Here is a 20560-nt window from a genome sequence, read left to right as displayed (position 1 = left end):
TTTTTTTTAAAGTGATGCACTTGTCTGAAATACTGTATGGCAGCAGTTTTGCAAGAATGTTATCAATTTGCAAGAGCATGCTTGCCATGTAGTGCTTCAGACACCTACCTTGGTATCTCTAAACAAAAAAACAAAAAAAAACTGATCATAGAAGTAACTTTTCGTAAAATCTAAATCGCAAAATAGACATTTTAGGTTTCATTTCCATAATGTTTTTAAACATTCAGATCATACAAGTCTTTTCCCATCTGATGCTATTTTGGTTGGGGAATAAAATGTGATTTTAATTACATTGTACTTAGATTTTATCTCCTAAATTTTATAGTTTTGCTCCAGAATATCACATTTTTTAATAATGTCAAATGTCTTTTAACTGTCATATAATTTCTCAGCTGAAATAAATCTAATATTGATCTGATATATTGTGTGGCCAGTCATGTATTTTTTAAATTGTCTAATAAACAAAAATTCCTATACTTAAAAAGGTTACATTTTGCAGAGATCAGCAGTTTTCTAAGATTGCTAAATACCTGGCAGTAACATACGGTTTCTGACAAAAATTCCCTCTGTGTACATTTCTGTATTTGATGATTGTCCTGTACTTGCAACATACTTTTGCTGCATCTGCTAAAACTAAAGCTTTGTCTTGGCTTTTATTGTGTGTTTAATCCAACCATTTATCTTCTGTCATTTAGACGTAATTCCTTCCTAAAGAAGCTTTAGCTGTTTGTCTTTCTTTCTTTGCGGTGTAGATAATGCAGAAGTGATTGGCAAAGGTTAATGTTTTTTATAAGACATTCTTCAGCTCATTCTAAAGTTGTTTAATTGATTTTCTGGGCTGGACAGTTTTAGTAAATATTATTTTATAAAAATGTTTACATTTGCAATATTTTTATTGTTTATAAATTATCAGCTAGTTAGTCTGGTCACGCAGATCTGTTAATAAACATCATAAATAAATAGCACACCCAAATTCAAGGCATTTTTTTTTTAATAACTGTGCAAAAGAAATGCACTTGCTAAAAACATAGGTTCTCAGAAATCCAGGACACATCCTGAGAAGAGAAACCAAGTTCAATTTATTATTCACAAACCAGAGACCTCCACACCCCAGCTCCGGGTTCCAAATAGTGTTCAACTCTTGACTAATAGTGAGGTGCAATTTCGCTAACTTCACGTGTCAAGTCATTAAACATAGATAAAAGTGTCAATGTCCCAGTTAATTAATAAGATTTTAGGTAGTGGCTTCTTCGCAACCTTGATGTCACGGGCACTTTAAAATTCTATGTGCAAGCTACAAAATCTTTCAGACTTTATTCTGCCTTGTTTGTCCATTTTTCTGGACTTTGCACAGATCATAAAACTATAGTTACTTAGCCAATTGTCTTAAAGGGACAGTCTTCACCAGAATTTTTATTGTTTAAAAATATAGATAATCCCTTTATTACCCATTCCCCAGTTTTGCAAAACCAAAACAGTTATATTAATACACTTTTTACCTCTGTGATTACCTTGTATCAAAGCCTCTGCATACTGCCCCCTTATTTCAGTTCTTTTGACAGACTTGCATTCTACCCAATCAGTGATGACTCCTAGGTAACTCCATCCGTCAGCACAATGGTATATATATGTCACACATGAACTAATGCCCTCTAGTTGTGAAAAATGTCAAAATGCACTGAGATAAGAGGCAGGCTTTAAGGGTTTAGAAATTAGCATATGAGCCTTCCTAGGTTTAGCTTTCAACTAAGAATACCAAGAGAACAAAGAAAAATTGATGATAAAAGTAAACTGGAAAGGTCTTTAAAATGACATGCCCTGAATCACAATAGTTAATTTTGACTAGACTGTCCCTCTTAAGCCTTAGTTCCGAATGCATATTTGGTTGTGGGAAGTCTGTCCCTGAGCACATTACTGCTCATTCCACCAGAGCAGTTGCCACTTCTTGGGCCTTCCATAATGAGGCTTCCATAAAGCAGATATATGTAAAGCAGCTATTTTCTTTACACACTTTCAGAAAATGTTACCACTTTGAAATGTATGCTTATTCTGAGGCTGCTTTTGACAGGAAAGCAATGCAGGCCACAGTACCTGATCAGTAACAAACCTGCATTAACTGTACAGATGGTAATGGGCGTCCACAATCCATCATGCCTGGGAATTACTCTTCCCTGCCACTAGTAGGAGTAGGCAAAGATTTCCAAACCCCAAGAGCTCTATAAAACCCCTCCAACCTTACTGGTAACTAGTGTTGTCTTTGCTTCTGCTGGAGGAAGGAAGATGTGCATATTATTGTTCAGTGAGAGGAGTTTTCAGACTGAGTTGAGGCCCATTTCCCCTCAGAGAGCACAATTTGTTGGAGGGATGTAATTTGGAGTATGGTTAGTGACATATTTCTTTTGCATGGTGTACCGAGTCCACGGATTCATCCTAACTTGTGGGATATTGTCCTTCCTGACAGGAAGTAGCAAAGAGAGCACCACAGCAGATCTGTCTATATAGCTCCCCCCTTAACTCCACCCCCCAGTAATTCTCTTTGCTGGCTTTAAGCAGGAAGAGTAAAGAGAAGAGGTGTTAAACTGTTAGTTGTATTTTATCTTCAATCAAGTGTTTGTTATTTTTAAATGGTACCGGTGTTGTACTATTTACTCTCAGGCAGGACATAGATGAAGATTTCTGCCTGGAGGATGATGATCTTAGCATTTGTAACTAAGGTCCACTGCTGTTCCCACAGAAGCTGAGGAGTACAGGAAAACTTCAGTGTGAGGAATGGTTTCTTGCTATACAGCAATGAGGTATGTTCAGTCATATTTTCTGCAGAGACTATGTTAACTCAGAAAGGCTGACAGTGTCCCCATTAGGGGAAGGGTAAGCAGTAATCCTAGTGTTATCAGAGGTTTTTACTAGCTTGCATAAAGGGTTCATTTCTCTTGTTAAGTGTATCCAGTCCACGGATCATCCATTACTTGTGGGATATTCTCCTTCCCAACAGGAAGTTGCAAGAGGATCACCCACAGCAGAGCTGCTATATAGCTCCTCCCCTCACTGCCATATCCAGTCATTCTCTTGCAACTCTCAACAAAGATGGACTTAGTAAGAGGAGAGTGGTGTATTATAGTTAGTTTTTTAACTTCAATCAAAAGTTTGTTATTTTTAAATGGTACCGGAGTGTACTGTTTCATCTCAGGCAGCATTAGAAGAAGAATCTGCCTGTGATTTCTATGATCTTAGCAGAAGTAACTAAGATCCATTGCTGTTCTCACATATTCTGAGGAGTGAGGTAACTTCAGAGAGGGAATGGCGTGCAGGTTTTCCTGCAATAAGGTATGTGCAGTTAATATTTTTCTAGGGATGGAATTTGCTAGAAAATGCTGCTGATACCGGATTAATGTAAGTATAGCCTTAAATGCAGTGATAGCGACTGGTATCAGGCTTATTAATAGAGATACATACTCTTATAAAAGTGTAATATAAAACGTTTGCTGGCATGTTTAATCGTTTTTATATATGTTTGGTGACAAAACTTATTGGGGCCTAGTTTTTTTCCACATGGCTGGTTTGATTTTTGCCTAGAAACAGTTCCTGAGGCTTTCCACTGTTGCAATATGAGTGGGAAGGGCCTATTTTAGTGCTTTTCTGTGCAGATAAAAATACTGACACAGACATTCAGCTTCTTCCTGCATGATCCAGGACATCTCTGAAGGGCTCAAAAGGCTTCAAAGTTGTGTTTGAGGATGGTAACAATCACAGTAGACTGTGGCAGTTGTTGTGACTGTGTTTAAAAAACGTTTTTGTCATTTATTATTCTGTTTTTGTTATTAAGGGGTTAATCATCCATTTGCAAGTGGGTGCAATGCTCTGCTGACTTGTTACATACACTGTAAAAATTTTGTTAGTGTAACTGCCTTTTTTTCACTGTTATTTCAAATTTTGTCAAAATTTGTTTCTCTTAAAGGCACAGTAACGTTTTGTATATTGCTTGTTAACTTGCTTTAAAGTGTTTTCCAAGCTTGCTAGTCTCATTGCTAGTCTGTACAAACATGTCTGAAACAGAGGATACTTGTTCATTATGTTTAAAAGCCATGGTGGAGCCCCATAGGAGAATGTGTACTAAATGTATTGATTTCACCTTAAACAGTAAAGATCAGTCTTTATCTATAAAAGAATTGTCACCAGAGGGGTCTGTCGAGGGGGAAGTTATGCCGACTAACTCTCCCCACGTGTCGGACCCTTCGCCTCCCGCTCAAGGGACGCACCCTAATATGGCGCCAAGTACATCAGGGACGCCCATAGCGATTACTTTGCAGGACATGGCTGCAATCATGAATAATACCCTGTCAGAGGTATTATCCAGATTGCCTGAATTGAGAGGCAAGCGCGATAGCTCTGGGGTTAGACGAGATACAGAGCGCGTAGATGCTGTAAGAGCCATGTCTGATACTGCGTCACAATATTCAGAACCTGAGGACGGAGAGCTTCAGTCTGTTGGTGACGTCTCTGAATCGGGGAGACCTGATTCAGAGATTTCTAATTTTAAATTTAAGCTTGAGAACCTCTGTGTATTGCTTGGGGAGGTATTAGCTGCTCTGAATGACTGTGACACAATTGCAGTGCCAGAGAAATTGTGTAGGCTGGATAAATACTATGCAGTGCCGGTGAGTACTGTTGTTTTTCCAATACCTAAAAGGCTTACAGAAATTATTAGTATGGAGTGGGATAGGCCCGGTGTGCCCTTTTCCCCACCTCCTATATTTAGAAAAATGTTTCCAATAGATGCCACTACACAGGACTTATGGCAGACTGTCCCTAAGGTGGAGGGAGCAGTTTCTACTTTAGCGAAGCGTACCACTATTCCGGTTGAGGACAGTTGTGCTTTTTCAGATCCAATGGATAAAAAAATTAGAGGGTTACCTTAAGAAAATGTTTATTCAACAAGGTTTTATTTTACAGCCCCTTGCATGCATTGCGCCTGTCACTGCTGCGGCGGCATTCTGGTTTGAGGCCCTGGAAGAGGCCATGTATATAGCTCCATTGACTGAAATTGTTGACAAGCTTAGAACTCTTAAGCTAGCTAACTCATTTGTTTCTGATGCCATTGTTCATTTGACTAAACTAACGGCTAAGAATTCCGGATTCGCCATCCAGGCGCGTAGGGAGCTATGGCTCAAATCCTGGTCAGCTGATGTGACTTAAAAGTCTAAATTACTCAACATTCCTTTCAAGGGGCAGACCTTATTCGGGCCTGGTTTGAAAGAAATTATTGCTGACATTACTGGAGGTAAGGGTCATACCCTTCCTCAGGACAGGGCCAAATCAAAGGCCAAACACAAATTTCAAGACAGGTGCAGCATCAACTTCCTCTGCTTCAAAACAAGAGGGAACTTTTGCTCAATCCAAGCAAGCCTGGAAACCTAACCAGTCCTGGAACAAGGGCAAGCAGGCCAGAAAGCCTGCTGCTGCCTCTAAGACAGCATGAAGGAGCGGCCCCCTATACGACAACGGATCTAGTAGGGGGCAGACTCTCTCTCTTCGCCCAGGCGTGGGCAAGAGATGTTCAGGATCCCTGGGCGTTGGAGATCATATCTCAGGGATATCTTCTGGACTTCAAAGCTTCTCCACAAGGGAGATTTCACCTTTCATGATTATCTGCAAACCAGATAAAGAAAGAGGCATTCCTAAGCTGCGTACAAGATCTCCTTGTAATGGGAGTGATCCATCCAGTTCCGCAGACGGAACAAGGACAGGGGTTTTATTCAAATCTGTTTGTGGTTCCCAAAAAAGAGGGAACCTTCAGACCAATTTTGGATTTAAAGATCCTAAACAAATTCCTCAGAGTTCCGTCATTCAAGATGGAAACTATTCGAACCATTTTACCCATGATCCAAGAGGGTCAGTACATGACTACAGTGGACTTAAAGGATGCCTACCTTCACATTCCGATTCACAAGAATCATCATCAGTTCCTGAGGTTTGCCTTTCTAGACAGGCATTACCAATTTGTAGCTCTTCCATTCGGGTTGGCTACAGCCCCAAGAATTTTTACAAAGGTTCTGGGCTCACTTCTGGCGGTCCTAAGACCGCGAGGCATAGCGGTGGCTCCTTACCTGGACGATATCCTGATACAGGCGTCAAGCTTTCAAATTGCCAAATCTCATACAAAGATAGTTCTGGCATTCCTGAGTTCGCATGGGTGGAAAGTGAACGAAGAAAAGAGTTCTCTATCTCCTCTCACGAGGGTTTCCTTCCTAAGGACTGTAATAGATTCTGTAGAAATGAAAATTTACCTCACGGAGTCCAGGTTATCAAAACTTCTAAATGCTTGCCGTGTTCTTCACTCCATTCCGCGCCCCACGGTGGCTCAGTGCATGGAAGTAATCGGCTTAATGGTAGCGGCGATGGACATAGTGCCATTCACGCGCCTGCATCTCAGACCGCTGCAATTATGCATGCTCAGTCAGTGAAATGGGGATTACTCAGATTTGTCCCCTCTACTAAATCTGGATCAGGAAACCAGAGATTCTCTTCTCTGGTGGTTATCTCGGGCCCATCTGTCCAAGGGTATGACCTTTCGCAGGCCAGATTGGACGATTGTAACAACAGATGCCAGCCTTCTAGGTTGGGGTGCAGTCTTGAACTCCCTGAAGGCTCAGGGTTCATGGACTCAGGAGGAGAAACTCCTCCCAATAAATATTCTGGAGTTAAGAGCAATATTCAATGCTCTTCTGGCTTGGCCTCAGCTAGCAACACTGAGGTTCATCAGATTTCAGTCGGACAACATCACGCCAGGAGTTCCCTAGCGATGTCAGAAGTCTCCAAAATAATTCGCTGGGCAGAGACTCACTCTTGCCACCTGTCAGCGATCCATATCCCAGGTGTAGAGAACTGGGAGGATTTCTAAGTCGTCAGACTTTTCATCTGGGGGAATGGGAACTCCATCCGGAGGTGTTTGCTCAATTGGTTCTCCGTTGGGGCAAACCAGAATTGGATCTCATGGCGTCTCGCCAGAACGCCAAGCTTCCTTGTTAAGGATCCAGGTCCAGGGACCCAGAAGCGGCACTGATAGATGCTCTAGCAGCGCCTTGGTTCTTCAACCTGGCTTATGTGTTTCCACCGTTTCCTCTGCTCCCTCGTCTGATTTCCAAAATCAAACAGGAAAGAGCATCGGTGATATTGATAGCACCTGTGTGGCCACGCTGGACCTGGTATGCAGACCTAGTGGACATGTCATCCTTTCCACCATGGACTCTGCCTCTGAGACAAGACCTTCTAATACAAGGTCCTTTCAATCATCCGAATCTACTTTCTCTGAGACTGACTGCATGGAGATTGAACGCTTGATCCTATCAAAGCGTGGCTTCTCCGAGTCAGTAATTGATACCTTAATACAGGCACGAAAGCCTGTCACCAGGAAAATTTACCACAAGATATGGCGTAAATATCTTCATTGGTGTGAATCCAAGAATTACTCATGGGGTAGGGTTAGGATTCCTAGGATATTGTATTTCCTCCAAGAGGGTTTTGACAAAGGATTATCAGCTAGTTCTTTAAAGGGACAGATTTCTGCTCTGTCTATTCTTTTACACAAGCGTCTGGCAGAAGTTCCAGACGTTCAGGCATTTTGTCAGGCTTTAGTTAGAATTAAGCCTGTGTTTAAACCTGTTGCTCCTCCATGGAGCTTAAACTTGGTTCTTAAAGTTCTTCAAGGGGTTCCGTTTGAACCCCTTCATTCTATTGATATCAAACTTATTTCATGGAAAGTTCTTTTTCTGATGGCTATTTCCTCGGCTCGAAGAGTCTCGGAGTTATCTGCCTTACATTGTGATTCTCCTTATCTGATCTTTCATTCAGATAAAGTTGTTCTGCGTACAAAACCTGGGTTTTTACCTAATGTGGTTTCTAACAAGAATATCAATCAAGAGATTGTTGTTCCATCATTATGTCCTAATCCTTCTTCAAAGAAGGAACGTCTTTTGCATAATCTAGACGTAGTCCGTGCCTTGAAGTTTTACTTACAGGCTTCTAAAGATTTTCGCCAAACATCTAACCTGTTTTTTGTTTACTCTGGACAGAGGAGAGGTCAGAAGGCCTCGGCAACCTCTTTCTTTTTGGCTTCGGAGTATAATCCGTTTAGCCTATGAGACTGCTGGACAGCAGCCTCCTGAAAGGATTACGGCTCATTCTACTAGAGCTGTGGCTTCCACCTGGGCCTTTAAAAATGAGGCCTCTGTTGAACAGATTTGCAAGGCTGCAACTTGGTCTTCCCTTCATACTTTTTCCAAATTTTCCAAATTTGATACTTTTGCTTCTTCGGAGGCTGTTTTTGGGAGAAAGGTTCTACAGGCAGTGGTTCCTTCCGTTTAAGTTCCTGTCTTGTCCCTCCCATCATCCGTGTACTTTAGCTTTGGTATTGGTATCCCACAAGTAATGGATGATCCGTGGACTGGATACACTTAACAAGAGAAAACATAATTTATGCTTACCTGATAAATTTATTTCTCTTGCAGTGTATCCAGTCCACGGCCCGCCCTGTCCTTTTCAGGCAGGTCTAAATTTTAATTAAACTACAGTCACCACTGCACCCTATGGTTTCTCCTTTCTCGGCTTGTTTCGGTCGAATGACTGGATATGAGGGGAGGAGCTATATAGCAGCTCTGCTGTGGGTGATCCTCTTGCAACTTCCTGTTGGGAAGGAGAATATCCCACAAGTAATGGATGATCCGTGGACTGGATACACTACAAGAGAAATAAATTTATCAGGTAAGCATAAATTATGTTTTTTTATGGGCACTTATGTTATGTGAATTTGGGACAAACGTTTTTGTGTCTGGGAGTAACGTTTTCTGTTTTATGGGACATTTGCTTGAGTGTTCTTTGGGGTTGTTTATAACCTACATGGCTTTCAGGCAGGGTTTGTTAGTTTTGTGTAGGCCCCAGCAACATCGAGTGAGGTGGGCGGGGCCTACATTTACATGCAGCAAGCAACTTCTCCTGAGGTCCTGATAGTCTTCTGAGGGACTAATTGAAGCTTTAAACCCCATATTATCGCTTCCTAAGGGCAGGTAGGGCCACAGCAGAGCAAGGTGCTAATAGGGTTTTAACTGGTTTTAGACAAATTTCAATCCGGTTTTGTCATTTGTGGGTTTATTGCTTATTTACTTGTGGTGCAATCCTTCTAAGGCTTAGTGGGTACACTGTTAAAATTTCAGAAAAATTGAAGCAATTTTAAACTGTTTTGCAGTTTGTGTATGCCTTTTTTTCTCTTAAAGGCACAGTACAGTTTTTGCAAATTGTGTTTTTTTTCATTGAATAAAGTGTTTTCCAAGCTTGCTTGCTTTATTACTAGTCTGTTAAACATGTCTGACACTGAGGAAACTCATTGTTCAATTTGTTTAGAAGCCATTGTGGAACCCCCTCTTAGAATGTGTCCCACTTGTACTGATATGTCTATAAATAGCAAACAGCATATTTTGACTTATAAATATGGCTTCAGTTATGAATACTACCCTCACAGAGGTTTTATCTAAGCTGCCTGGGTTGCAAGGGAAGTGCAGTAGCTCTGGGTTAAGAACAAATGCTGAGCCTTCTGACGCTTTAGTAGCCGTATCCGATATTCCCTCACAATGTTCTGAATTAGGGATGAGGGATTTGCTGTCTGAGGGAGAGATTTCTGATTCAGGAAAGATGTTCTCTCAGACAGATTCAGATATGACGGCATTTAAATTTAAGCTAGAGCACCTCCGTTTATTGCTCAGGGAGGTTTTAGCTACTCTGGATGATTGTGACCCTATTGTAGTTCCAGAGAAATTGTGTAAAATGGACAAAAATTTAGAGGTTCCTGTTTACACTGATGTGTTTCCGGTCCCTAAGAGGATTTCGGACATTGTTACTAAGGAGTGGGATAAACCAGGTATTCCGTTCTCTCCCCCTCCTGTTTTTAAGAATATGTTTCCCATTTCTGACACCATAAAGGACTCATGATAGACGGTCCCTAGGGTGGAGGGAGCTATTTCTACCCTGGCTAAGCGTACAACTATACCTATTGAAGACAGTTGTGCTTTCATTGATCCTATGGATAAAAAAATTAGAGGGTCTCCTAAAGAAAATTTTTGTTCATCAAGGTTTTCTTCTTCAACCTATAGCATGCATTGTTCCTGTAACCACTGCAGCTGCCTTTTGGTTTGAGGCTCTAGAAGAGGCTCTTCAGATGGAGACCCCACTAGATGATATTTAATTAAGGCTCTTAAGTTGGCTAATTCTTTTATTACAGACGCCGCTTTTCATCTTGCTAAATTGGCGGCTAAGAATTCAAGTTTTGCCATTTTAGCGCGTAGAGCGTTATGGCTTAAGTCCTGGTCAGCTGAGGTGTCATCTAAATCTAAGCTTTTGTCCATCCCTTTCAAAGGTAAGACCCTATTCGGACCTGCATTGAAAGAGATCATTTCAGACATTACTGGAGGGAAGGGTCATACCCTCCCTCAGGATAAGTCAAATAAGACAAGGACCAAACAAAATAATTTTTGTTCCTTTCAAAACTTCAAGAGTGGTCCCTCTACCTCTTCCCCTGCTGCAAAGCAAGAGGGGAACTTTGCTCAATCCAAGCCAACTTGGAGACCTAATCAGGCTTGGAACAAGGGTAAACAGGCCAAAAAGCCTGCTGCTGCCACTAAGTCAGCATGAAGGGTAGCCCCCGATCCGGGACCGGATCTAGTAGGGGGCAGACTCTCTCTTTGCTCAGGCCTGGGCAAGAGACGTTCAGGATTCCTGGACAGTAGAAATTGTAACCCAGGGATACCTTCTAGATTTCAAGGATTCCCCTCCAAGGGGGAGGTTCCATCTTTCTCAATTGTCTGTAAACCCGACAAAAAGAGAGGCGTTCTTACGCTGTGTAGAAGACCTTTTTACTATGGGAGTGATCTGCCCAGTTCCAAAAGCAGAACAGGGGCAGGGGTTCTACTCCAATATGTTTATAGTTCCCAAAAAGGAGGGAACCTTCAGACCAATTCTGGATCTCAAGATCCTAAACCAATTCCTAAGAGTTCCATCTTTCAAGATGGAGACCATTCGGACTATCTTACCATTGATCCAGGAGGGTCAATATATGACCATCGTGGACTTAAAGGATGCGTATCTGCACATTCCTATCCACAAAGATCATCATCAGTTCCTCAGGTTCGCCTTTCTGGACAAGCATTATCAGTTTGTGGCTCTTCCTTTCGGGTTGGCCACGGCGCCGCAAATCTTCACAAAGGTGCTAGGGTCCCTTCTGGCGGTTCTAAGGCCACGGGGCATAACAGTGGCGCCTTATCTAGACGACATTCTAATTCAAGCGTCGTCCTTCCAACTAGCCAAGTCTCACACGGACTTAGTGTTGGCCTTTCTAAGGTCTCACGGGTGGAAAGTGAACGTAAAAAAAAGAGTTCTAGCAGTACCCTGGTCGTTCAACCTGGCTTATGTGTTTTCACCTTTCCCTCTCCTTCCACGTCTGATTGCCAGAATCAAACAGGAGAGAGCATCAGTGATTTTGATAGTGCCTATGTGGCCACGCAGGACTTGGTATGCAGACCTGGTGGACATGTCATCCCTTCCACCATGGTCTCTGCCATCGAGACAGGACCTTCTGATTCAAGGTCCATTCAAGCATCCAAATCTAATTTCTCTGCAACTGACTGCTTGGAGATTGAACGCTTGATTCTATCAAAGCGGGGTTTCTCTGAGTCAGTCATAAATACCTTGATTCAGGCTCAAAAGCCTTTTACCAGGAAAATTTATCATAAGATATGGCGTAAATATATTTTTTGGTGCAAATCCAAAGACTTCTCCTGGAGTAAAATCAGGATTCCTAGGATTTTGTCTTTTCTCCAAGAGGGATTGGAGAAAGGATTATCAGCTAGTTCCCTAAAGGAACAGATATCTGCAATGTCTATTTTGTTGCACAAGCGTCTGGCAGATGTTCCAGACATTCAGGCTTTTTGTCAGGCTTTAGTTAGAATTAAGCCTGTGTTTAAACCTATTGCTCCGCCATGGAGTCTAAATTTAGTTCTTAGAGTTCTTCAGGGGGTTCCGTTTGAACCCATGCATTCCATAGATATTAAGCTTTTATCTTGTTTTGTTTTGTTCCTATTTGCTATCTCTTCAGTTTGAAGAGTTTCTGAACTATCTGCATTACAATGTGACTCTCCTTATCTTGTGTTCCATGCTGATAAGGTGGTTTTTGTGTACCAAGCCTGGGTTCCTACCTAAGGTTGTTACTAACAGGAATATCCCAATCAAGAAATTGTTGTTCCTTCTCTGTGTCCTAATCCTTCTTGTAAGAAGGAACGTCTGTTGCACAACTTGGACGTGGTTCGTGCTTTGAAATTTTATTTGCAGGCAACCAAAGATTTTTGTCAAACATCTTCTTTGTTTGTTGTCTATTCTGGAAAGCGTAGGGGTCAAAAGGCTACGGCGACTTCTCTTTCCTTTTGGCTGAAAAGCATCTTCCGTTTGGTTTATGAGACTGCTGGACAGCAGCCTCCTGAAAGGATTACAGCTCATTCTACTAGAGCGGTAGCTTCCACATGGGCTTTTAAAAATGATGCTTCTGTTGAACAGATTTGTAAGGCTGCGACTTGGTCGTCGCTTCATACCTTTTCAAAATTTTATAAATTTGATACTTTTGCTTCTTCGGAGGCTATTTTTGGGAGAAAGGTTTTGCAAGCAGTGGTGCCTTCCGTTTAGGTTCCTGTCTTGTCCCTCCCTTCATCCGTGTCCTAAAGCTTTGGTATTGGTATTCCACAAGTTAGGATGAATCCGTGGACTCATGCAAAAGAAAACAAAATTTATGCTTACCTGATAAAAAAAAAATTATTTTGCGATGTACCGAGTCCACTGCCCGCCCTGTATTCAAGACAGATAGTATTTTTTTATGTAAACTTCAGTCACCTCTGCACCTTATAGTTTCTCCTTTTCTTCCTTGGCCTTCGGTCGAATGACTGGGGGGTGGAGTTAAGGGGGGAGCTATATAGACAGCTCTGCTGTGGTGCTCTCTTTGCTACTTCCTGTCAGGAAGGACAATATCCCACAAGTTATGAAGAATCCGTGGACTCGGTACATCACAAAAGAAAGAAATGTATCAGGTAAGCATACATTTTGTTTTTTCACCTGTCTTTGTGACAAGCGTATCACAGGTGTCGCAGGTACCTGTCCTGTGCCTCCTCCTGTTGGGTTGTCAATATTCTCCTATTTCAGATCCTCTGCTTGTATGTTTCAGCGCTGGTTTGGCTTTCTACTTGTTTCCTCCAGTAGTAGTGTGCCTAGTGGTTGATTTGGGTTTGCCTGTTGATTATTTTTAATGGGATTTAGTGGACTCTACAACTTAGGTATTTTTTCTCAGGAGTGATGGATTGTGCACAATTTATTCTTACCTGATTAATTAATTTTAATGGTGATGTGAGTCTACAAGACCTCATTCTGTTAATTTTTCTGGTGATGGTTTGTTTCTTTTTTCTCTCCCTATTTTTTTGCTTTAAATTCTTTTCCTACCTTTTATTGCTTGGTTATATATCACTCTTTACCAGTAAGGTAGAAGGGGTTTTATAGAGCTCTTGGGGTTAAGGAATCTTTGCCTCCTCCTAGTGACAGGGAAGAGTAATTCCCAGGAGTGATGGACCGTGGACTGTCACCACCATGAAAGAAATTAATTGATCAAGTATCATACATTTTATGTTTTTTTTTTCATAATGGTGAGCGTCTGCCTTCCCTACCCTTGTTATGCGATGTACAGTAGGCAGCAGATCTTGTTTTGCAATTGCTTTGCCCCTCTTTGTTGTTTCCTGCTTTTCTGGTTTCTTTCTCTGCTTGGTCATATGTGTAACTGATGGATTCTGGGAGAGTGCAGAGGGATTAAAGCTCTGGTATGTAGGGTGTTTTACCTCCTCCTAGTGGACTGATGTGTAATCCTCCATGTGATGATCTTGTGGACTCTCACCATCATGAAAAAATGAATTTATCAAGTAAGCATAACATTTGTTTTCAACCAATTATGCTGTAATTGAATCAACTTAAAATCAAGTGTTTATAACAGTGTGATTTAAAAATGGTTTTTTTATTTTCAGGGCACCAATGAAATTCTCCGCATGTATATTGCTTTAACAGGAATGCAGCATGCTGGAAAAATATTAACAGGAAAAATAAAGTAGGTTGAATTTTCTTTTTTTCTAATTTTTTTTATGTAATTGCCTGAAATTAATAGTGTTGACTATCTGCACACAGAATTGAGCAAATATCTACATAATGGAATTAGTCATTAAATAAAATAAGCCATTAAATTGAGGATTGGCATTAATGTCCTCTAGTGACAGTCACAGTTTACTAATTATCCAGGTTTGCAACAACCTGCCATTGTCTTTCAATATTTGACATGCAAGTTTTATTTATAACATACAAATTGTTAATCCAGAATGTGTCTTCATACGTTTTTTCCTTTTTAACTTGTAAAATAAAGATTGTAAAGAGTGCCATAAACATACGGAAGTGAACCAAATGCTATGGCACAATTATTACACCTTGATTTTGTATACCTTATTTAAAAATAGTCATCTTGTGCTTTTGATATCTAACAGCAGTGAAAGTAATATGGTTAATATGATTTATTTATTTTTATATATAAGAAATCTAATACTAAACGTTTACGTTTGTTATTTTCAATTTGTTTAATATGAGTTTAACATAATTCATTGCCACAAAACTTTTAGTTATGTTAAGAGACCCAACAGGTCTGTTCTACTCCAGAATGAGCTGAGGATCAAATCATATTTATTTATACAAAATAAATTTGTGGTGTGATCCAAAATTCATAGATAATGGTTGTTATTTCATTAGTGAGATGTATCTCTCTCTCTTGCTCTGTCTCGCTTGTTTCTTTCATGTAATTGGCAAAAGTCCATGAGCTAGTGACGTATGGGATATACAATCCTACCAGGAGGGGCAAAGTTTCCCAAACCTCAAAATGCCTATAAATAACACCCCTCACCACACCCACAATTGTTTTACAAACTTTGCCTCCTATGGAGGTGGGAAAGGTCAGAAGGCTTCTGCCATTTACTTGTCATCTTGGTTAAAGCTTTTGATTCATCAGGCTTATTTGGAGTTGGGTCAGGCCCCGCCTCAGAGAATTACAGCTCATTCTACTAGATCAGTCTCCACTTCATGGGCTTTTACTAATGAAGCTTCAGTTGATCAGATTTGCAAAGCAGCAACTTGGTCTTCTTTGCATACATTTACTAAATTCTACCGTTTTGATGTAAATTTGCTTCTTCGGAAGCAGTTTTTGGTAGAAAAATTTTTCAGGCAGCTATTTCAGTTTGATTCCTCTGCTTATGTTTAATTTTTTTCTTTTCATTTATGAGAATAAATTTATATTTTGGGTTGTGGATTTTTTTTTTTCCCAGCGGAAAATTACTTATTATTTTTATCCCTCCCTCTCTTGTGACTATCTTGTGGAGTACCACATCTTGGGTATTACTATCCCATACGTCACTAGCTCATGGACTCTTGCCAATTACATGAAAGAAAACATAATTTATGTAAGAACTTACCTGATAAATTAATTTCTTTCATATTGGCAAGAGTCCATGAGACCCACCCTTTTTATGGTGGTTATGATTTTTTGTATAAAGTACAATTATTTCCAAATTCCTTTTTTTGATGCTTTTTACTCCTTTCTTTATCACCCCACTACTTGGCTATTCGTTCAACTGAATTGTGGGTGTGGTGAGTGGTGTATTTATAGGCATTTTGAGGTTTGGGAAACTTTGCCCCTCCTGGTAGGATTGTATATCCCATGCATCACTAGCTCATGGACTCTTGCCAATATGAAAGAAATGCATTTATCAGGTAAGTTCTTACATAAATTATTTTTTCTTACTTGTGTTTTTCTTGTCGTGCATTTTTGATTTTTGCTCACTCTTTATTTTGTTATCATTATTTAGATGTTCTGTTTAGAAGCTTTATAGAAGGACTACTCATCCATCTATCTATAAATCTGTTTGTCTTGCTCACTCTGTCTCTTGTGATCTGAATCTCTTGCTCTGCCTGTCTCACTTGCACTCTGTCTTGCTCAGGCTGTCTCTTTTGTGCTCACTTGTACTATGTCACGCTCACTCTCTGTCTCTCTTTACCTTTCTCTATATAGGTTAAATGCTAATGTATATCATAGAAAAATGGATCTGTTGCAGCTGATTTTACTGCTTTCTTCATGAACTGACATAAAATAAATCAGTGATAGTCAAATTAGTTAATAATCTAAATATGCAATAAGCACTACTGCAACAAATTTATTGTTTTAATCCTGTCTGTTGTCTGACTGAGAGAAGATCACTGTGGTCAGTCAGTTCTTAGTGGAGCAATGTTTGTTTACGAGTCAGGCTCCATTTGCAGTTGTTTAGAAAATCTAAGCACAGTAGGTACTTTTTTGTAGCAAATAGATTATTAAAAAATAAATATAAGATCCTGGTTTGTTTATTTAAAAAATAATCTCTCAGGAGTTAAAAACGGTTAACATTTATCTGATTCTTCCTTATTTTCAGAGAAATGAAGAAAGGTAACGTTGGAGTTGCTTTTGAAATGTTTTCAAAGAAGCTTAAAGATAGCCTTGGTAGAAAGGTTAATTTAGGATTAACCGGACCAGAGGGGGTTGTCCATCCAAGCCTAGAGGTAAGAATGAGACTTTTAACCTATTTCATGTTAGAAACATTTGCTTTTTTTCCCATTTACTGTTGCCGGCCACTAATTGACAGCAGATTAACTTAATCTTAACATTGAGTTGACGTTATTCTTTTTCTTGAGACAAATTTTTAGATATCTCTAAAATTTACCCAATTACTGCCGAAGACTCCATTGTCTTTTTGTTTTAGGATAAACCGCAATAGTATTAATTTCTTTATTAAAATTTTTCAACAAGGAGTATCCACTCAAGCCTTTAGGGCAGGGGTCTCGCAAATTACCTGGGGCCACTGTTGAGGTTTTCTTCTCCCATGGGGGGGGTGCTTGGACAATTTCAAACTTAAAAAACAAAATTAAACAATATATTGTATACTAATTTTAATTAAATTAAAAAAAAAACTGTTTGCCCCTTCTGCTCCTGTTTTTTTTTGCAGGGAGGGGGCTAAATCTCTGGTGGTCCAATGAGGGCATAAAACTATTAAAAATTAATCCCTGGAGCCCAGTGGGGGAGTGATTGGTCTGTACCTCTGGCTGGTGCAGACCATACTGATCGCTCCTTTCCAGCTGGTGCTCAGGCTGCGTTCTGACACACAATGCTAAGCGTCAGCACCGGCATGGAGAAGTTATGCAGGCTGCATCTAAAAGTGGTGCAGAGCACACGGCTCCTCCACCGGACCACCAGGGATTAATTTTTAATGGTTTGAACCCCTCATAGGACCAGCAGGGAATACTTTTTATTTAATATATTGCCGGTTCAGTCATATATTAAATAAAAGGAAACTGCAGATGTGTCCTAAGGCCTTATGGTATCACAGGCTCTGAACAGGCCCAGATGCCATGGCCTACTAGTAAATTTCCTGGTATCCTCGTGGGCCAGTACTTTAAGACCCCTGCTTTAGGGCAACACACAAGTATTTAAGGATCTCTTTGCGTGATAGCTCAGCTAAAATAATCAGGTTGTCTCTTTATCTCGTGCACTCTAGAGGAAATATCTTTAAACGACAATTATACTTGGTAGAATTGCATCCTCAATGTATAATAAAAAGACAATGCAATAACACTTACTTTGAATTTCAAATGAGCAGTCAATTTCTCCTACATTGGTGTATCCGGTCCACGGCTTCATCCTTACTTGTGGGATATTCTCTTCCCCTACAGGAAGTGGCAAAGAGAGCACACAGCAGAGCTGTCCATATAGCTCCCCTCAGGCTCCGCCCCCCAGTCATTCTCTTTGCCGCTCTGAACAAGTAGCATCTCCACGGGGGTGGTAAAGAGTATGTGGTGTTAGTTGTAGTTTTCTCCAACATTGGTGTGTCCGGTCCACGGCGTCATCCTTACTTGTGGGAAAATCTCTTCCCCAACAGGAAATGGCAAAGAGTCCCAGCAAAGCTGGCCATATAGTCCCTCCTAGGCTCCGCCCACCCCAGTCATTCTCTTTGCCGTTGCACAGGCAACATCTCCACGGAGATGGTTAAGAGTATGTGGTGTTTAGTTGTAGTTTTTTTATTCTACTATCAAGAGTTTGTTATTTTAAAATAGTGCTGGTATGTACTATTTACTCTGAAACAGATAAAGATGAAGAATTCTGTTTGTGAGGAAAATGATTTTAGCAGACAGTAACTAAAATCGTTTGCTGTTTTCCACATAGGACTTTTGAGATGAAGTAACTTCAGTTGGGGGAAACAGTTAGCAGACTTTTCTGCTTAAGGTATGACTAGCCATATTTCTAACAAGACTGTGTAATGCTGGAAGGCTGTCATTTCCCCTCATGGGGACCGGTAAGCCATTTTCTTAGTCTCAAACAGAATAAAGGGCTTAATATGGGCTATAAAACTGGTAGACACTTTTATGGGCAAAATCGATTGCTTTATTTGGGCATTTTATACATGTTTATGCTGGTTATTCACACTTATAAACTTGGGGAACGTTTTTTAACGTCAGGCACTCTGTTAGACACCTTTTCCAGTCAGGAAGGGCCTTCCCAGTTATAGGCTGAGCCTCATTTTCGCGCCATTACTGCGCAGTTACTATTGAGAGCAAGACATGCAGATGCATGTGTGAGGATCTGAAAGTGTTTGGAAAAGTTCCTAGAAGGCTTCATTTGGTATCGTATTCCCCCCTGGGTTTGGTAAAGTCGCAGCAAAGGCTGTAGCTGGGACTGTAGAGGGGTTAAAACTGTAACCTGCTCCGGTTTCGTTAATTTAAGGGTTAAAGCTCTGAAAATTGGTGTGCAATACTTTGAATGCTTTAAGACACTGTGGTGAAAATTTGGTAAATTTTGAAGAATTCCTTCATATTTTTTCACATATTCAGTAATAAAGTGTGCTCTGTTTAAAATTTAAAGAGACAGTAACGGTTTTGTTTTAAAACGGTTTTTGTGCTTTATTGACAAGTTTAAGCCTGTTTAACATGTCTGTACCTTCAGATAAGCTATGTTCTATATGTATGAAAGTCAATGTGTCTCCCCCTTCAAAATTGTGTGATAATTGTGCCATAGCGTCCAAACAAAGTAAGGACAGTACTGCCACAGATAATGAAGTTGCCCAAGATGATTCATCAGATGAAGGGAGTAGACATGGTTCTACGTCATCTCCTTCTGTGTCTATACCAGTTTTGCCCACGCAGGAGGCCCCTAGTACTTCTAGCGCGCCAATGCTTATTACTATGCAACAATTGACGGCAGTAATGGATAACTCCATAGCAAATATTTTATCCAAAATGCCTGCATATCAGAGAAAGCGTGATTGCTCTGTTTTAAACACTGAAGAGCAAGAGGGCGCTGATGATAATTGCTCTGTCATACCCTCACACCAATCTGAAGGGGCCATGAGGGAGGTTTTGTCAGATGGGGAAATTTCAGATTCAGGAAAAATTTCTCAACAGGCTGAACCTGATGTTGTGACATTTAAATTTAAATTAGAGCATCTCCGCGCACTGCTTAAGGAGGTGTTATCTACTCTGGATGATTGTGACAACCTGGTCATTCCAGAAAAATTATGCAAGATGGACAAGTTCCTAGAGGTTCCGGTGCACCCCGACGCTTTTCCTATACCCAAGCGGGTGGCGGACATAGTGAATAAGGAGTGGGAGAAGCCCGGCATACCTTTTGTCCCCCCTCCTATATTTAAGAAATTATTTCCTATGGTCGACCCCAGAAAGAACTTATGGCAGACAGTCCCTAAGGTCGAGGGGGCAGTTTCTACTCTAAACAAGCGCACTACTATTCCTATCGAGGATAATTGTGCTTTCAAAGATCCTATGGATAAAAAATTGGAGGGTTTGCTTAAAAAGATTTTTGTACAGCAAGGTTACCTTCTGCAACCCATTTCGTGCATTGTTCCTATCACTACAGCAGCGTGGTTCTGGTTCGAGGAACTAGAAAAGTCGCTCAGTAGAGAGACTCCATATGAGGAGGTTATGGACAGAGTTCACGCACTTAAGTTGGCTAATTCTTTTATTTTAGATGCCGCTTTGCAATTAGCTAGATTAGCGGCGAAAAATTCAGGGTTTGCAATTGTGGCGCGCAGAGCGCTTTGGCTAAAGTCTTGGTCAGCGGATGTATCATCCAAGACAAAATTGCTTAATATCCCCTTCAAGGGTAAAACTCTCTTTGGGCCAGAATTGAAAGAGATTATCTCAGACATCACTGGGGGAAAGGGCCACGCCCTTCCACAAGATAGGCCTTTCAAAGCCAAGAATAAGTCTAATTTTCGTTCCTTTCGTAATTTCAGGAACAGACCGGCCTCTAATTCTGCATCCTCTAAGCAAGAGGGTAATGGTTCACAGACCAAACCAGCCTGGAAACCGATGCAAGGCTGGAACAAGGGTAAGCAGGCCAAGAAACCTGCTGCTGCTAACA

General features: G+C 40.6%; 1 protein-coding gene across 1 annotated transcript in view; it reads left to right on the top strand.

The window, feature by feature from the left end:
* The window catches only part of ACAD9 (acyl-CoA dehydrogenase family member 9), an 816466-nt gene that overhangs the window by 663212 nt on the left and 132694 nt on the right, over positions 1–20560 (top strand). Inside the window, exons 13-14 of the mRNA XM_053721049.1 lie at positions 14094–14173; positions 16566–16692. Of these exons, the coding sequence (XP_053577024.1) occupies positions 14094–14173; positions 16566–16692 (207 nt within the window). The remainder of the gene's footprint in view (positions 1–14093; positions 14174–16565; positions 16693–20560) is intronic.

Source organism: Bombina bombina, chromosome 7 (genome assembly GCF_027579735.1).
Source record: "Bombina bombina isolate aBomBom1 chromosome 7, aBomBom1.pri, whole genome shotgun sequence".
Lineage (NCBI taxonomy): Eukaryota > Metazoa > Chordata > Amphibia > Anura > Bombinatoridae > Bombina > Bombina bombina.
This window is presented reverse-complemented; position numbering and strand designations above follow the sequence as displayed.